This window comes from Microchirus variegatus, assembly GCF_963457635.1.
Source record: "Microchirus variegatus genome assembly, chromosome: 7".
Lineage (NCBI taxonomy): Eukaryota > Metazoa > Chordata > Actinopteri > Pleuronectiformes > Soleidae > Microchirus > Microchirus variegatus.
This window is the reverse complement of record NC_139808.1, coordinates 27038969-27058972: the sequence shown is the minus strand read 5'-3', so window position 1 is coordinate 27058972 and position 20004 is coordinate 27038969. Positions and strand designations below refer to the sequence as shown.

The 20004-nt window shown below is 42.4% G+C and overlaps 1 protein-coding gene across 1 annotated transcript; it reads left to right on the top strand.

Moving 5' to 3' along the window:
* Positions 1-969: 969 nt before the first annotated feature.
* ift43 (intraflagellar transport 43 homolog (Chlamydomonas)) lies at positions 970-14516 on the top strand (the record flags this gene model as incomplete). The annotated part of the gene is made up of 9 exons (XM_083892478.1): positions 970-1057; positions 1881-1979; positions 4659-4729; positions 6960-6995; positions 7572-7618; positions 11899-11971; positions 13523-13598; positions 14096-14158; positions 14406-14516. Exons 1-9 carry the CDS (start codon positions 1013-1015, stop codon positions 14514-14516), a joined length of 621 nt encoding a protein of 206 aa, XP_083748604.1. The 5' UTR covers positions 970-1012.
* Between the last annotated feature and the right edge of the window lie 5488 nt (positions 14517-20004).

Sequence of the window (20004 nt, the reverse complement as noted above, 5' to 3'; positions counted from 1 at the left end):
GTGATATTGGGCAATGTGCGATTACGCAACAGGGAGATGGATCCTCAGCAAAAGGACACAGAACCCACATTGATTGCATTTGATTGTCATGAAAAGGTTTGTTGTTTTCTGTCTTTCCCATTGGGACATGTGTAATATGATAAATGAAAGCACTATAGCAATTGTTTTAGTATGTGTGTGCACAGGATCCCACCAAAACAGTCTGATCTCGAGATTTATAATGAACAAGACATGACATGAAAGAGCTGAGAACATCAACAAGTTAAGTTTTAGAGGAAGATCCAACACAGATGGAGGGGCCAAGGTGCAGCCTGTTGCTGCGTCGACGCTCCACTTCCCTCTCAATGGCACAAATCATTTACAACAGTGACATCTAGTGGTCACCAGTGGGTGGACCTCCTTCACAGTCCTGTTCCCAGACTCTCTCATCACCAAACTTTGACCTCCAGATGAGATAATGTGGTGGGTGATGGAAAAAAAACAAAAACACAACTTTATCTGGACTGATTAAAAAAAAGTTGTGGGAGTTTTGGGGAGTATCTTTGTTTGGTAAAAGAAGACAAACAAGCTGTCTGTGACTGTCTGTTTGGATGACATCAGTTTTCTGCTCCCTCTCCCCCATAAATAGATGAGCTTGATTTTCAAAAATGTTAAATCATGATGAATGTCATTGTTCGCCTCAAACGCCTCCATATTTAGTCATTTAATTTACTTTGTTTGGCTAATAGAGGACACTAGGCTAAACCTTTGTAATCCATTTGTAGGGGCCACATATGCAGCCAATAGGACACCCACTCCCATAAAAGCCACTGCATTTAATATAATATATTATAATATACTATCATATAATATAATATAATAGTGTTTCTCATTACGCACCACTTTCCTCCTGCTAGGCGTTGCCATGGAGAGCGTTGCTGTGTGACGCTAGCTTCTCTTGGTGATATCCAGGAAGACGCTGCTGGGGCCCAGACCTGGTCCTAGTAAAAAGAAAAAAGGGAAGCGCAGCGACATGGACGAAAACTTTCCTCTTGGAGACACTGGAGCGGTAAAAAGCGTGAGTTGTGGCGCAGTAAGGGAGACGACATGAACCGCTGTGCTGTGTACGTGGAGCTGTGACCACGGAATAACAGCGCAGCTAGAGCAGCGTGTGTTAGCTACTTAGCTTAATGAGCTAACGTAAGCCTCCGTACGAGTTCGTCTCAGTTAACAACAGTTAAGGCGCCTGTTATACCAGCAAAGTAAATATATACGCTGTCGTTTTCAAAGAAAATTCGCACGGACGTTTGTCTCCGAGTACTTTACGTTCGCTGAATGCTAATGCTAACTAAACTATTAGCGCTAACAGAAACTTCCCGGCATGCACAGCTTGTGTTTACACTCGCTGTCTCTTTATTAGGTACACCTTTTATGGCTAACGCTGCTAATGACACATATATTGACTTTATTGCAGATTTAGGTCCATAATATACAAAAAGACAGACAACACATAGTTAAATAAGAGCAAACACACAATAAAAAGACGTCTCACGATATGTTTTCATATCAGTGTTTCCATCCATCCATATTCTACCGTGCAGTTTTATCTGTTTGGCTACTGTAAAAGGTACCATCAATATAGACAGAGGACCCTCTTTAAAAAAGGTAAATTAAGTTCTGCTGGGCAGATATGAGGTGTGTACTGAGGGATGCAGCTGTAAAACATTATTTAAGCACCAAACTGCTTTAACCAGGTGTAATAACTGGACATATTGTGTGTGTAATCACAAGATAGTACAGTACAGAACACAGCAAAGTAATGTCACAGTCTTTTGTAACCCCCATAAGTGCTGATGTGTAGCTTTCTAACATCAAAATCTCTCATTCCGCTCATTTCCCAGGTTGTAAAGTCTGGACGAAGGGCTCGCCTTGCAGCGGACCAATCTTCACTCGAAGATTCTCGCTATGCAAGGAAATCATCCAGCTCTGCTTCAATGGAAGTATGTGATCATAATGATCGTGGACAGAGATAGTTGCATGTTATTACCACCTCACACACGAAGCATCACCAATATGCATTTTGGTTTTGTCTTGTATATAAATCAAAAAGGATGAAGACGAGGTAGGTGGCATGTACAAAGCAGCGACTTACTTTACTTTTTGCATGGCTTCTGTTGTTAGCGCTCTCCATATACACCAACTTTATACCATTTGCAGTGCATCAACGTACGACGTGTTACCATTATTTAACTGCTTCATTGGTTCGATTTGAAATTGGGTTCAGTGATAGGAAGGTGACACATGTGGTATAAAGTTTTAATTGAGTGCTTTTTCTATTCAGCCACTGAAGGAGTAGCCATTTTCCCTCTTTTTTGGGAGATCTTGCATACTTGCTTTAAGTGTTTTAAGTATTAACCGCTGAGTGAACGACGGTGGCCTTTGTTTACGTCTATTGCGCTTCCCGTACAAAACTCAAAATGTACATTGGGTGAAAGAGTTATTTTCACTAAAACCATCCATCCATCTTCTACCACATTATCCTCCATATGAGGGTCACGGGGGGCACTAGTGCCAATCCCAGCTGACATAGGGCGAAGGGCGGGGTACACCCTTGACAGATCGGCAACTAAAACCAAACCGTTATCATTTTAAATCCCTCTTAGGACGTATATTACATTTCTGTCAATAAATTCTTTGAAATTTCACTTACTGGACCTTTAATTTGAGCAGAGATGTTGTCATATATTGATCTTAAAACATGTAACGATGCTAAATATAGGCGTAAATACAGCACAACAATGACGTGAGAGGTACACACAGTAAAATAATTCCACCTCCCTGTCACTGCTGATATTTCTGGAATCACATCACATCTCCTGGATTGGCAAACTGTATAAACCAGCCAACATTCCCTAAGCCCAAAAAAAATGCCAGCAATGCTCTCGCTTTAGGCTAATCTTCTCCAAATTAGGCCAACTTCCCTAATGTATGAAGCGGCATTCTCGCGCCCTCTCTGACCCGCTGTGCGCATGCAATACATTTTTCCAGCGTGTCGTGCGACTGGGGTGGGTTTATTTGCAGTCTTTGGTTTATCAACCCTGGCCTCTTCTGTCCAAAATACCCAACTGATTGGTCACATTCCTGACATCCTTTTAAACAAAGACTGCGTTTGCTTTTATGGGCTCGTCGGGTTTGGCCACCACGAGTTCCTTGCTCCCAGAGACCATCGGAGAATCTTAAATTAGAAACCACATGGGCCAAGCTAATTGCTCTAACAGCCATTACTATTTTACTACAGCTGTGTGAGGTTCATATTTGGTCATGGATGCATTGGATGCACAGATGTGTTGTGTTTCTCAGGACACATTATCGTCCTCTTCATTTTTGTCGAGTGAAATAACGTCACATGAATTTATTGCGCTCAGAGAGCACTGGACCTTATTATCTTGTCTCATGATTGTCAGAAATACCAAATATCAAACGTCAGCGATGTCAAAACACGAGAAGGAACGAATCGATGGTTGTTCGACCTCAGCTGCGTCAGATTTATAAATGGGTTGGTGAAGGTTATTTCCTCTTTCATCACAAACATGTACGAGCTTTGTTTTCTGTAGACCCAGCTCAGGAATGACAAATGTGTGTTTTCTTTCTACTAATTCATTTGTCTAATGTCCTCCCATGTGCACTCTGAGGAATTCGTTCATTCATTCATTCATTCATTCATTCAAGAACTTTGTCTCAGGCTCCCGGTCTCAGGATCGAGATGCTTTACTGACTTTGCTATTTTCAGAGTCATAGAATGAGAGAGCGAGGGAGGAGGTCATTTTTTTTCCTTTCTGTCAATCTATTTTAAGGTCAGACTTACAGGCCCCTGGCAGTTCCCACACTCTGTTCAATACGTTTTCAAACTATAATAAAGAAACAATGGAATGGAGTGAGATGAGAGATGAGAACCTGCACTGCGCATACCAGACACAGCATTACGTTTAGAGGAGTTCTTGCTTGTTTTTCACTTAAATGGAGGTTAGAATACAACCTTAAATAAGACATTTAACAGGACAAATGTACTTTTTTGTCTCCTATATTAAAGTTAAGCTTTGGGAAGTTGAGCTTTTTTATTGTTCCTTTTGCAAAAACAAACAAAGCCACAGGAGCTCTTCGTCTTCAAAGTTGGAAAAATTAAACAAAGCAAAACTTATCACTGAGCTAATAAAGAATGAACGAGACCGGCTTGGACAAGATGTTTTCTCTGGTAGCATAAACGACACACTGGCACATGACATGAGGGACTGGGGACACTATATAGAGAAGAGGGGAACCAAGGGCAGGTGCGAGTGATTGCTGAAGGATCACCAGGTGAAGTGCGTGAGGGAATTAGGGGAGGTGTGCCAGCGGGACAGGAAGACATGAACCAAAATAAAAGGGGAAGTGGAAATCAAACCCAACACAAGAACTGACTAAACAAAGCAAAAACACTCATGACAATTTTCTTGTTGTGGACTAGAGAGCCCTCTACTGGCAAATTAAACTTACTTGAGTCTTTCCATTTCCTATTTGCCCATTCATCTTCCAAAGAAAAACAAACCTACATAAAAGATTAAAGGCTAATAAGAGTTAAAAATGACTTATTTCTCCTCAGTGTGACATTGTTTGCTATTAAAAGGTCTCTCTTCTTCCAGGCCCCGCCTCCTAAACCAGCACGGCGGCAGGGCGGCTGGGCCGAGGAAAGCTCCGGGTCGGGATCTGCCAAGTACGTATCTTCCCCTTTCCTCCCCTCCCCTCGCACAGACCTGGGGTTCTGTGTTATTAATGAACTCTCATGCCGTTGAATGAGCTTATTTATCAGTGCGCATTTGGCACTCAGACTGTGAATCAACAAGGTTAGCGGGGGGTTGTGGGGGGGTTCTGTCTGAGCATGCAACTCTCCATTCGTCTTCATCTGCGGCCGAGGTGGTAATTGACATGGTTAATGCGTCAGCCACAGGAGGGCACTGTTAGTCAGCGAGCCACTTCATCACCAAGGGGGGTTCAAGCCACTCAATCAGCCCCCTCAACACTGCAGTGTGCTCTTTACACAGGGAGCACAACACGGAGAATTAGTGGAATATGTGAAACAGATGCTAAAAGTAAATATGAAGTACTTCTGTGTGCTAGTGTCTGTGTTTCGGTCTCTGGTGGTGCAGCTGAGCGTGCACGAGACGCACTCACGTGTACAGCCTCACATGATTGTGTTTATTTGTGTAGTTTTAAACTCGATAGATCTCCTGAATCTTGCAGAAGGTCAGCGTGTGTCGCCTCTCTGCTTTTGCATAACAGCCTCAAAGTGATTGAAATACAGGAGGTGTAAAAGGGGGGGGGGGGTTTGCACGTGCATTGATCCTCTCTGAAACAAAGTAAGTAATGGGTCCCCACTGGAACTGGCACAAGGACTTCTCCCTTCAATGTCACCCCTCGTGCTCAATCACCGCCCGTCCTCCTCCTCCTCCTCCTCCTCCTCCCACTAATCCCAGCGCAGAAATCCCGGGATTTGTCGATCTATCACGTCTAATTGACACTAAATGATCTGTCAGTTTATTGATGAACCTTTGGAACCGGGTTGTCACAATATATTTTATCCCTAACAACTTTTTTCCAGACAGTTTTACCATGTCTATCACTTTGGCTTACATGAGTCTTAATCAAGGGGCCTCTGTAATGTGTCGTAAGTGTCGCTACCAAACCCCCCCCACAGGACGCAGTCCAAGGACAGGCAGGTATAGGCTCCTTTAGCTCAAGAGGGCATTTATAAGTCACATGAAGACTGTGTGGGTTTATAATGATATACATAAATAGTTGTATGTATTCAGATAATTAACAGATACATTGAGTATATCTCACTTAATGTGTTTATTAGAGCTGAAACAATTATTAAATGAGTCGTCAACAATTTTTAAAGATTTTTTCATGATTAAAACAGGATTTCTGATTGTTTCGGCTTCTTAAATGTAAATATTTTCCAGTTTCTTTGCTCCATATAACAAAAAAATCATAAAAAACTGGTTTTGACAAACACTGATTGACATTTTTCAACATTTTATGCACTAGTTTTGATTGAATATCCAGCTTTAATGATCAAGTCAAAGAGTTTTATTTGCGAAACACAAATTCCCTTTGTAGACTTTTAATCCACGGCAAAGAAAACCTCAGCAAATGCAAGAGGGGAACGGTCGTTTTAGTCACATTTAGATTTGAATCTCTCAATACAGTTCATTTATTCTAGTATATAATATAATACTTAGTTACTGGAGGTGTGTACTCCTCTAAAAAGACTGTCACTGTACTCAATTCAATTGTATTGTACAATATTATAGAGAAGAGAAGATCCAACAGATCAATGAGCAAGGTATTCATTTTAACACCAGTAGGGGGCACTACTCAACCAGGAGATCCACTAAACCATTTAGCATCTTTAAAAAAAACTCACACACACACACACACACACACACACACACACACACACACACACACACACACACACACACACACACACACACACACACACACACACACACACACACACACACACACACACACACACACACACACACACACACTGTCAAACACATCATATTCATCTTCCAGTCAAAACATACCAGAACTTCCTGTTCTCTGGTCAGTTTTATTTAACGACCAGGCTGCAGCACGGTCGTGCAGTAATATCTCTGATGACGTCTTTGATGCCGAGTTTGAGCGAGTGTGTCCTAAAAATAAAGCCCTGTGGTGGAGAAGTATCCAAAAATAGTGTTTTTTGTGTGTGTGGCATCCTGTGTTCATACTGCGGTGTAAACGGAGAGAAGTCTGAAAATAGCAGCCAGATCCAGCAGGAGATGAGGGCTGAGAAAGCACAGATTTACTATAATTAGATGATAAATATCAGGAAGTGTTTCATGACATTATACTGTAGGTTTGTCTCAACGGTTATTCTTTCTGCTCATGTACAGATCTTCACGCAGACCTGCAGCTGAGGACCTGGAGGAGTAAGTCTCCATATTTCTGATTAAATCCAATGATTAAAGTGACAGGTTTGGATTAAAATAAGTTTGCATGTTTGTACCTTCAATCTGCCCTCTCCGTCGTAGCTAATCCCCCCCACCTTCCAAGAACAATCACTTAACGTGATTAAAAAGACGTCGTGACTGAGTTTTGTCAGCCCAGATTTCCTTTCATTATACTTTTTCATCACATCCTCGCATCATTTTGTGACTGGAATAGTCATCATCTCCAGGTGGAGGCATGTAAAGAACAGGGTTTTGTATGTTTATCCAACACAGTTGGAGTTCAGAAGCCTGTTTTATTTGTCACAACGGCCTCATCATAGGGAGATTTATTCAAACTGCAGCTTTAAACACTTAGAGGTGATCTTATCTTACAATTAGTGCCACTATTCCACTCACAATTAAGCGTCCTTTTCTACAATGAGGGGAAAGAAGCAAAGTAGCCTCGGAGCCAAGTCACTCACTTCCTGTGATGACCTCACCCGGGCTCTCCGTGTTTTTTTTGTTTTTTTTGAAAGTGTTAAATAATTCATCCTCTCCCACTTCCTGTTTCTTCAGCCGCCGCCTGCAACCACAAACTCCCCAGGGATCGGACGATGAAGGAGGTAAGAGCCACCCCCCCCCCCCCTCCCCGCACACACCTCCGGTGGCTTTTTTTTTTTTAGAAGACGAGCAGATGAGCAGTCAAATCATGCTCGCGTCATACTGCATGTGTTTGACCACGCTGTACGATCACAGCCACCTTTGATGTGTGCATATGCACGCTGAATGAGCTTGGATTCATAGTTTGATAGAGAATATTATTGTTATTGTTGTGTGTTTCCATCACTACTTCTACCCCAGAGCAACAGTTATTCACAAACATGCACACACAAAGTGACTGGCAGCTGCTGGTTGAATACCGATTTAGCGCTAACACACACACACACGTCGCTGCTTTGACTGGAGTCACCTGAGGGGCCCCGACGACAACGACTCTTTGCTCCACAAACAATGTTGGCGCTGACAGAGAAAATTACTGCCCGAGCTCTGCTTTGTTTTTATTTTTTCACTGCAAAGCAGCAGGAGGACATAAAAATGTCCTGAGGAAAGATCAGTTCATGTAGAAAATTGCAATATACACTACCGTTCAAAAGTTTGGGGTCACCTATACAATTTTCTGTTGTGTTTTCCTTTAATTAATAATTCATTCATTCATTTAAAAATCACACTTTTATTCATCAAAAGAGTTCCAAAATGAATAGGAAATATAATCAAGACATTGTCAAGATTAGAAATAATGATTTTTATTCCAAATAACAGTGTTTTCAAGGGTTTTCTAATCATCCAATAGCCTTCTAACGCCATTAGTAAACGCAATGTACCATTCGAACACTGGAAATGGGCCTCTATACACCAACGTACATATTAAAAACCAGACGTTTGCAGCTAGAATAGTCGTTTACCACATTAACTATAATGTATAGAGTGTATTTCTGATTCCTTTAATGTTATATTCATTGAGAAAAGTGATTTTCCTTCACAAATAAGGACATTTCTAAGTGTAGATATCTCAGAACAGACACGTGGATAAAAATCATTCACATTTTTAACACAAAACTACAAAACAACTGTCTTTTAAAGTGTTACGCGCTGTTGAAAGTCGGACATTACTAAAAAAAACGCATTCCAAAAATTGATAAAGTGCAAAAGACAGCACTAAATTGCACTATTTCTTTTCACATGTTCGTGTCCACACACACACACACATTTGAAGAGTTCAGAGTTCTCTTACAGTCAACGCCCGCCGGAAAGATTATTACTCTGCGGAGGAGAGGGGGAAACCTCTTAATACACAGCTGCAGGCAGGGGGGCATTGGAAATTACAGTAGTGCTGAGGGGTTAGCGAGATAGCCCCTGCGATCTTGATTATGTCCCCTTACCCCCTTATCCCTTATGTCCACTGGCAACAAGCACAGAGGGAGGGGGGAAAAAAGGCCAACTCGGTCCCTTACTCCCCATTCCACCCCCCCAGCCCCTCCCCATCAGCCTCCTGCTGGTCACTTGAAAAAGCAGCGGCTCGGTCAGATCTTAGTGTTAGTCAGTGATGTGGATTATGTGGTAATCATTCGTGTGTGCGGTGTCCTCGCAGGAGTTTGTCTGTCAACATTCACAGTTTCCCGTTTGATATTTACATGCTTCAGCAGGGGGGGAAGGGACCGTGTAATATACGCGGTGTGCTCACAGGCGGACGCTAAAGCCACATTGATACATGTCCAACTGAGGGAAGGGAGTCAGAGTCAGGCATCATGTTCCTGTTGAGTTGCCCTTTGCATTAGAGCTGCAGCTAACTATTATTTTCTCGATGAATCGAATCGATTGGTTCATAAAATGTCATAAAATATTAAAAAACCTCGGTCAGTGTTTGTCAAACCTGGAAATGACCATGTTCTCGAACGTCTTTGTTTTGTCCAAAAGCCAAAAATGATTAACTTTTAATGATTTCCTTGTTATGTGTAGCAAAGAAACTAAAGAAACTAAAGAAAATATTCACATTTAAGAAGCCGAAAAAAATCAAAAATCTGGTTTTAATCATGAAAAAAGCTTCAAACCGACGACTCATTTCATGTTGCGGCAGCGTGAGTAGAGCTGCTTTTCTCTAGTCTTGTTTGACGCCTGTTCAAACACAAAAATGTTACACTTAATAACAGACTTTGCATATAGACAGCATTGTTTCACACTGAATGCTCATGGAGAGTGTTAATAGCATATTATTTGCTAAAAAAAAAAAAAGAACCCAGGAATCTGTTTGAGCAGACTTAGACAGCAAGGTTTTTTTTTTTTGATGTCATTGCACTAAGACCATTAAATTTGATTGGGGGTCCAGAGGGGGGTACGGATTCTGCTGAACGCTGTGCTTTGTAAATGAGAGGACAAAAGTGTCACCGGGGGCCTCATGAATATGAAATACCCAGGCACTCGCGCCTGCATTTATTTGGATATGAGGAAACACAGATGAATCGTGTCAGCGGCTAAACGAGTGCAGCATTCTTAATTTGGGCTTGATTGCAAAAGAAAAGAGAAGGAAATAAGTTATCAACGAGGTCAGGTTTTTTTGACCATCCTCCATCATTTCTCTTCATCAGAACACACGGCACACAGAAACTCTTGGCGATCGATATCATTTCTTCAACTCCACTTTATTTCCGGGAGTTATTTTGAAGGAAACGGTCGCACAGATGCCAAGATATTTCCCTCCACATCAGATGCAGACTTCCATCTCTTCACCTCTATTTAGGTGCCTCTATTGACTTTCCCCTCAGGGTGCAGCACTGTGGTTAGAGATTACTGACAAACCCTCTTCATGCAGTCCAGCTTTCCTTTACCCCCTCCCTCCTTTATCTGTTCCTCTGGTTCGTTTTATTTGCTTCCTCTCCGTTCATGTCACTGTCAACACTCGGCTCATAAGGATGTGCGCTCTGTTGCTCCGCCAGAAAACATTGTGCAGGAAAGATACATCACAGCCGACGCTGGTGTGACATTTTTAGTAACTGCACCACATAAAAACACACCTACTGCATTCTATTGGTGTCTGTGTATATCATTCATCCGAGTCATTGTTCTCCAAATAAGTCATTAAATCAGTAGGGCTTACAGATAGATTTCTTGCTACTAATTCAAAGAGTTTTGTCAAGTTTTATTAAGTAATGTTCTATGAAATAAAACACAAATAAGTCGTATGTAATTGGATTAGAGGACAGGTCAACTCTGCAATAAGTCAATCTGTGTAAAGAAATGATAAAACACTATATATACATGAACAGGAAGTGCAATTTTGTTGCGTAGAAGAGTTCTGAAGGGAATTTCAACCTCATGGATAAAGAGGTGTCTGCACTTTGCATTACCATAATAACGCAATTACGGTTTGTGCTATGGGAAAAAGTTTCCGAAAGCTTTTATTACGGTAATCTCACTCGCGTTGTTGCAGGAAGCCGGCGAATCAGCGTCTTTGGAGCCAGAAAGGGAACAAAGTGGGAAATTAATATAAATGAAATAAAACTTTGTGTTTTTTCCACACTATTTTAACGTGGCAGTAAATTGTAAATAACTGCCAGATGTTGAAAGTTATTCTGGAAAAAAATGGTGCAAAAGCATTGACATTTTCTGGCCCCTTCATGGTTAAAATAAGCAAAAAAAAGTCCAGACGGACACTTTGAGGGTTAGGTGTTTAAAAACCCTTCTTGAACCCATTGTAATTATTCCTTTTGTTCATTATTAACGATTCATTTTTTTCCCCCTAATTAGTTTCATTTCCCCCGCTCCTACAAACGCAGATCTGAAAAACGCTGTAGAAAAAGTTTTGCCCTGTCCTTCTTGGGAGTGGATGCCGTCCACTGTCCTGTTGTGATTTGCCAATTAAAGTGGGTTCCCACTGTGTGAGCAGCGGGGGCTGGCGGCTCCTGGCACCGCAGCCCCTGCCAGGCCCGCGCTGTGACTTCCGACCCCACACAGATGGGCCCGCGAGCAAAATACTCTTGCACGTGGCTGGACGCCTCACCAGTCGGAGTGGCAGAGTGGACACGGAGGTCGGCCCCGCCGGCCACTGCGGGTCCTGGAGGTGGGTGGCGCTGACAGGGCCCAAATGCTAAGGTAGCAGGGGGTGCTTTCTGGGGAGCCCCTGGCCAGCGGCCTTCTCACAGCAGGAAGAGCTGCCGCCTCAGCTCCTGAATATTCATGTCCGCATGGCTGTTGTGACAGGGCAGCTCTTATGAGGATGTAACTGGAGAGGGAGGAGAGACAGTGCCACACAGACTTTGTCTCACAGAAAGGATGGGCTTCAACTTCTTTTTTACGAATTATAAATGTATTATCCTTCAAAATGTTGTCATCTGTCTTTGGTTTTTAGATATTCCAGTGATTCCAGACCTCGAGGAAGTACAGGAAGAAGACCTCACAATGCAAGTTGCAGCTCCACCAAGGTACCTCAAACACACACACACACACACACACACACACACACACGTTCTGTATACATGACTTCAGAGGACATTGTATTGACTCCCATTAATTTCCTGGAGACTTAATCTAATCTTAACCATAATTACTAGGGGCCTAACCCCAGCCCCAACCCCAACCCTAATCTCAACCTAACCTTAAAACGTATCTTCAGCTTTGGTTTACGTGACTTCAGAGGACATTGCATTGACTTCCATTCATTTCCTGGAGACTAACTCTCACCATATCCGTAATTACGAGTAGCCTAACCCTAAACCCAACCCCAACCCTAATCTTAAAGCGTATCTTCAGCTTCGGTTTACGTGACTTCAGGGGACATTGCATTGTCTTCCATTCATTTCCTGGAGACTTACTCTGACCATATCCATAATTGCTACTGGCCTAATCCTAACCCGAACCGCAACCCTAACCCGAATCTCAACCGAACCTTAAAACGTATCTTCACCTTCGGTTTACGTGACTTCAGAGGACATTGCATTGATTTTCATTCATTTCCTGTAGACTCACTAACTTTAACCATAATTACTACTGACCTAATCCTAACCCGAACCCCAACCCTAACCCTAATCTCAACCTAACCTTAACATTTTGTTGCACACACACAAACACACAGGTTTGCGCAGCTAACTAGCTAGCTAGCTAAGGACACTGCACTGACCCATTGTTTTGGACATCTTAAACAAAGCATAATCCCTTACCTTAACATAACCACAATTCAAATCTTAGCCGTAAACTTAACTACTTCCTCAAAAACAAGTTATGCCTCATTAGGACCAGGTTTTGGTCTCCATGTGGACGCACACACACACACACACACACACACACACACACACACACACACACACACACACACACACACACACACACACACACACACACACACACACCCAGAGTACAGTAAACAGATGAGTCGCTGACTTTTGCCGACTTTGATGGCCACTTGTCCTTGCTTTATCGGCTGAAATGGGGGGGAAATAACAGTAGGTAAGGCGAGATTTATGCGACTCTGTGAGCAGGGTCCTTACTAACTGGGGGCCCTTTGATTTACAGGTCAGCGAGAGACACACACGCCGACATGTGTCAAATATGTAGCGAGGCTATGACAGCGGTGGAGGTTATTAGGCTGGGGCTTGCTCTCTGTGCGAGATAATATCCACATTGAACTCATTGTGGGGGCAATGTAGCGTGTAATGTGCAGTAAGTAGGACTGGCATGCACTGCTAGGCCCCGGCCACTTTCAGAACCCTCCCCACTACACACCACCCAACCCCCCCTTCGCTTAATTCCAGCCCATAGATAAGCAGCTGGGTTTCAATTTGAAGCGTTTACCACTTGGCAACCAGTCTGGTGCTCTCTGTGGTTTTGAGCCTCATTGTGCACAAACTCCAAACTTCTCCACTCCACAGTCTTGGTTTATGAGTTGTGTGAAAGTACTGCACTTAAGATTTGCTGCTGTTGTCCTGTCTGTGCATCACAGGCCTATATTCTCACTCTCTATGTCACCTTGTTGTTAGCATCCAGGTGAACCGGGTAATGACCTACAGGGATCTGGACAATGATCTGAAGTGTTACTCTGCCTTCCAGACCTTAGTAAGTCAAGAACGTTTATTTTTATACACTACCGTGCAAAAGTTTGGGGTCACCTATACTATTTTTTGTGTGTTTTCCATTACAAGTCACACTTTTATTCATCAAAAAAGTTGCAAAATGAATAGAAAATAGTCCCAAGGGTTTTCTAATCATCCAATAGCCTTCTAATGCGATTAGCAAACACATTGTACCATTAGAACACTGGACATGGGTCTCTACACACCTATGTACATATTCCATTAAAAACAGCCGTTTGCAGCTAGAATAGTCGTTTGCCACATTAACTATAATGTATAGAGTGTATTTCTGATTCATTTAAGGTTATATTCATTGGAAAAAAAGTGATTTTCCTTCGAAAATAAGGACATCTAATCATAAGTGACCCCAAACTTTTAAACGGTAGTGAATCTTTCCAGTAATGTTCTCGTCAAGGTGGTCCATTTTACTCCTACGTCAGTCCACTTTGTGCAAGCTCAGTTCATTTTTTCCTTCTTCAGGACGGAGAGATCGACTTGAAGCTCCTCACCAAGGTTTTAGCGCCAGAGCAGGAGGTGAAAGAGGTGAGTCGGTTTCTTAGTAAATATAGCTTGTGATCTCCCAGTGATAGGCCTGTCCAGCTGTTTCTAGAGCACCAGGGGAGCTTGCCACTCTGTCTCACAGGTAATCAAGATTTATGATGTGTACATTAACAGCCTGTGCTCTCCTTCCCCCAACATTCTCCTCCCTTTGCTCCCATGCTCTCTTTCCTTGGGTACGTCTCCTTCTGCCTCCTAATTCTTCTTCTTTTGTCTCTCTGTGGCTGTGCAGGATGATGTGAGCTGGGACTGGGATCATCTGTTTACAGAAGTGTCCTCAGAGCTGCTGATGGAATGGGATCAAGGAGAGAATGAGGAGCAGGCTGCGTTGCCTGTAACGTGAGGAGGAGGAGGACTTTAAATGGCTCCAGTGGGATCTAGGTGAACGTCCATTACACACAAGGCCCAGTGACTTTGCTTATATTAACTTTAATTACAGTTTGTTGTCCATGATGTACACTACCGTTCAAAAGTTTGGGGTCACTTAGAAATGTCCTTATTTTTTTTAAAGGAAAAGCACTTTTTTTTTTCGATGAATATAACATTAAATGAACCAGAAATGCACTCTATACATTATATTTAATGTGGTGAACGACTTTTCTAGCTGCAGACGTCTGGTTTTTACATGTACATAGGTGTATAGAGGCCCATTTCCAGTGTTCTAATGGTACATTGTGTTTGCTAATCGCGTTAGAAGGCTATTGGATGATTAGAAAACCCTTGTGCAAATTATTATTTTGAACAAAAATCATTATTTCTAATCTTGTGTCAATGTCTTGACTATATTTTCTATTCATTTTGCAACTCTTGATGAATAAAAGTGTGACTTTTAATGGAAAAAAAATGTACATGTGACCCCAAACTTTTGAACGGTAGTGTATATATATATTGTGTATAAAGTGTGCCGTATTTTTCTAAATAAAGTTTGCCACGTAGCAAACAAGTGCAGCGTTGTCCGACCCTGACTTTGGTCAAGTTTTTTTTAACTTTACTCAGCCAAAAGGCAAACTCATTTTGCAAAGCTCCCTGAAAGTGTCTCCCTATACTGTTAACATTATCAACACCCTCGTCGTACAAGTCCAAGGTTGCTAATCAGCTAAGCTGAAATCCAGTTGATTGTGTTCAAATTAACATTCCTCATTAAAGCCCACAACCTTATTGTTATTGACTGTGCCATTGACTTTATCTCGCAGCTCTTCGATAGGAGCAACCCCTTTCTTCACTATTATCTCAAATGCATTGAACACAGTTCCTATTGACACCTTGGGGATTAGCATACATTATACCTGTTTTGTGCTGGATAAAGAGGAATGGATGTAAGTGTGTCAGGTATTTGTTCTTTAAAGTTCTTTAAAAAGTACATTCATAGTCCTGAAACAAGCTGAAATGATCCATTAATAAATGAATATTATTATTTTGATAATCTATATTGGGTTTGAAGCTTTTTTCATGATTAAAACTAGATTTCTGATTGTTTTAGCTCATTAAATGTTCAAATTTTCTTTGTTTCTTTGCTCCACATAACAAAGAAATCATTAACACTGAATCATTTTGGTTTGGGGACAAAACAAGACTGTGTTAGCTCTGACGTTTTTTAACGTTTTCTGACATTTTATGGACCAAAAATACAAAAATAATCGTTACTTGCACCAATATAATGATTTAAAACCATTGGCAGGACGTGTGATCCAGTTGATGAGATACATTATAAGCCTTGAGTGTAGACTGTATCAGCATTCACTCTTGTCTTTGGTTCATGCGTGTGAATAATGCCGCTGCAGGTCCATTAGAGAAGCGGCTGTAACATTTACAGACAGTGATTAGGTTTATTTCTCGTGGTGTTTGGAGATGCACAGCAAAGTCCTCAAGGACGCCCGGATCTATGCATCCGACGACTCAATCACAAATAGATCCAGATTTCGGCCTTGAATCAACTTCATAATGTGTGAAACCTCAGGACAAAGCAAAGCACACGGGGGACACGCGCTGCCTACTGCCTGTGCTCAGAATATTTGTGTGGCACAATATTTGAGCTCAGAGTGACCTCTGTTTCTGTATCAGACATAAAAAAACACACTTTTTTTTTTTTACCGCCTCCACAATTGGCTGATTTAGCCCAGACCTAATGAATTCTGCCCATATGCCCCAAGCAGCTGCTACGTTGCCCCTTCCTCCCCGCCCCTGCCGAGCCGCGAAGTGTCCATCCATGTAGAGACAACCTCTAGCTGTCTCTCCGGAGAACGCTAAGCCTGCCACTCCTTTCGCTGGCAGCCGCTCGGTGCCGTCCGAGGTTGGACTCGGGGAACGGGGACGTGGAACTCAGATTAGGGCGCGGGTTGTGACCGGAGCCCTCGAATGATTGGCCTGAGCGCCGTTGGATCAGAGAGGGGATTATAGAAAAAGAGAAAGATCCAGAGATGCTGTTTGGCATATGCATTCATCCAGCTTCTCAAAGTGACCTCTGTCCGCTCACTCTTTCCTGCTGTTCCCTTTCTCTTCTCCCTCCCCTTCTTTCTGTCTGCCTCGGTGTTTACAGTGTTTTCATGATGACCTCTTGCTGACTGCGTGCTTTCACTTCAATCACACCCAACCGCTGCGATATATACATTATTCCCGGTGAGGAAGACAGTTGTGTTGCTGTGGTTATTACGATAGCTTTCAGATGAACGCTGTGTCACGGGGAGGGTTCTTCCTCCGAGCTGTGTCGATGCCGTGTTTATCAGATCAGATGATAAAGGCCTCACACATGGGTTTTAGGGGCCGTCATTTGTTTGTTCCCTTGACATTTTTCTATTAAAATAATAGAGCCATTACTGCGGAGGAAATCCAGTATATGCGTCTCTCGTCGCTATAGCGATGACACAGTGTTTAAAAGTGTTTTGATTTGTCGGGACACCAGTTTATTTAGGGAAAAGGAAGTTTTCCCGCGTGTGAATGTGCGGTGCTAAAGACTCAGGCCAGTGAGTTTAAATGGGTAATATATCATTGTTTTTATTGGGTCCCTTTGGAATGACTTTTCTTTTTTTTGTGTGGCAAAGAAAACAAATGTAAGGAAGTAATATAATTTTAATAATGACTAGTACAATTTGACACCCTCAGACTAGGAAGTTCAGTTACAAAACTTGCAAAACGCCAAGATATATACGCCAAATCCAAGATGGCTGACTTCCTGTTGACTTGAGGTCATGGCGTCAAGAGGATTTTTTGTTCATCTTGGGCCGGACAATGTTCCCATCAAATTTCATGAAATTTGGCGAAACTAAATTTTGGCCTCTCCATAGGTGTATGACCTGTGGGGGCGCTACTGAGCCATTTTGCATTGGTTTTTCGCAAATCAATTATTTAACAAAATTTTTTACCACTTCTGATGTGTGTGGCATTTTTCGTCCGTTTTCTTCCTAGGATAAACACTCCCTCAGACTAGCAAGTTCAGTTACGAAACGCCAAGATATATTCCAAATCCAAGATGTCCGACTTCCTGTTGAGTTGTAATCATGGTGTCAAGAGGATTTTTTTGTTCCTCTTGGGCCAGACAATGTTCCCACAGAATTTCACAAAATTCCGCACAACTAAATTTCGGCCCGCTCCATAGGCGTTTGACCTGTGGGGGGCGCTACTGAGCCATTTTGCATTGGTTTTTCGCAAATCCATTATTTAACAAAAAATTTGGGACTCTGGAGCCGGCTAGAGTTGGCAAACGATCGCAAATGCTATCTGCTGTTAGCTGCCGGAGCCTCAGTGATGTAGTTTCCTGTGTCTCATTTGCATTTAAAGAGACAGGCGCTCAAAACGGAGCGTTCTGCACAGGGCTGTTTTAACAGGGTGATCGAACTGCTGTGGTGCTTCATCCTTAAGGTATTTTGACCAAAGCATGTCACACACATGTTCATTCGGACACCAGGGAACTAGGTTAACTTTTAGAAATAGGGTATAATGTGTCCCCTTTTAAAAAAAACAGATGAACGAAGGCCCCATTACTTTAATATTTCCCTGCTCCTTGTTGCCAGGTCTTAATGTATTTTGATATTGTGCTCTAATTGGACGGATAGAATCCAGATAATGTGCTTCCAGCTCTGCCCAATATGCCGTGGTGTTGACAGAAGTTTATACATCTTATCTGGTCTCAATATCAGCCCTTCCATATATATATATATAGCCCCCCAACAAAAAGCAATATGCTGAAGTGTAATTAAAGAAAATGGGATGGAAGATGTGGAGATAGCTCGGGCCCGACGTTGTTGGGGCCCCTCTGACACAGAGTGAGGGGTGAGGACAGACGCGCTGAAGCTCAAGGAATATTAGCGCCGGGTTCATTCCGTCCAGGGCCCGCGATCCTGCCGTGGCCTCCCTGTCACTGCAGGAGAGGACGACGAGAGCTGTTTTAGAACAGGTAGAACATAAACTCAAGATGAGAGATGGTGTTTTACGTGGAGATACGCAAGGTCAACATGAATTCTGACTCCAAAAGTGGTCTTTGAAAGGAGCCGCGGTGTTGATTTTGCCACAAAGACTTCCATGATGTTTAAAGTTTGGAGCTAATGCGAGGAGATCAATATCATTTTCTTTTCTTGATCAAAAAGGAGGATTTGTCTTTGAATAAGCGACATAAAACAGATGTTTTATTTTCCCCATATACTGCTGCATCTTTTAAAAGGCATACAGGGAATTGCTCCACAAAAGAGATGATGAAGTTTGATGGGCTAATTTTTTTTGTCACTGCTATTTTCCCCCCCCATCCTCTCTTCTTTAGTTAATATTCCATGGCTCCAAATCCCTTTTTTGTTTACCGCAGGTGGGCTCGGACATGAAACGACGAGGGCTCCGGCAGCTCGGAAAGCCCCTGGGCATCTTACGACCGTCATGTTGTCAAAAGACCCGAGGTAGGGGAGGGGGGTGGAGAGTAAGAGGGGCCGTAAATGCTGCTGTGCTTTTTGTAACAGTGAGATTAGCCGGCCCTGGCACTTTCGCATTTTTGAGGGTGTTAACATGCATAAAAACTCTTGAAATTTGGCGCGGAGGTCGGGTCGGTGAAAAATGCGATTGTGGAATAGGGAATAAATCAGTTCATAGCCCCAGGGCTCTGTTACTTGGTAAACTTGTTGCTTTCATGAATCCAAACAAATTTACAATGTACTTCCATTAGCTCTTCCCACCCAGAAGTCGGCCATTTTGGAAAAACAAAAATGGCTAGGCTGCACATTTTAACATACTTGTCCTAGCATGTTTGAGCTAGCTAGTCAAAACTCTTGAAATTTGGCATGGAGGTCAGGTTGGCAAAAAATGTGATAGTGGCATAGGGCACAAACCTGTTTGTAGCCCCCGGGGCTCTATAGCGCCCCCAGATGCCAAGTCAAAAAGTTGTGGGATCGAGACAAAATTTGGTGAGTGTGTTGGGCTGATTCCAAAGTTTCTCAAGGAATTTTTGGGGAATTTTTGACGCAAGAGAAAGTGGCCAAAATTATGCTACATGCTAATTTTTGCATTTTTTCTATCGTGTCTAAGTCACACATAGTTGTTCCAATTTTAGCCAAACTTGTTAAACTTGTTGCTCTTATGATTCCAAACAAATTTCAAATGTATAGCTCTGTTAGCTCTGCCCACCCAGAAGTCTAGCCGAACTTGTCCTAGCATGTAGCTGTCAAAACACTTGAAATTTGGCACGGAGGTCGGGTAGGCAAAAAATGTGATAGTGTAATAGAGCAAAAACCTGTTTGTAGCCCCAGGGCTCTATAGCGCCCCTAGATGTCAGGTCATGGTCAGAAAAAAGATTTTGGTGAGTGTGTTGGGCTTATTCCATAGTTTCTCTAGGAATTTTTGGGGAATTTTTGATG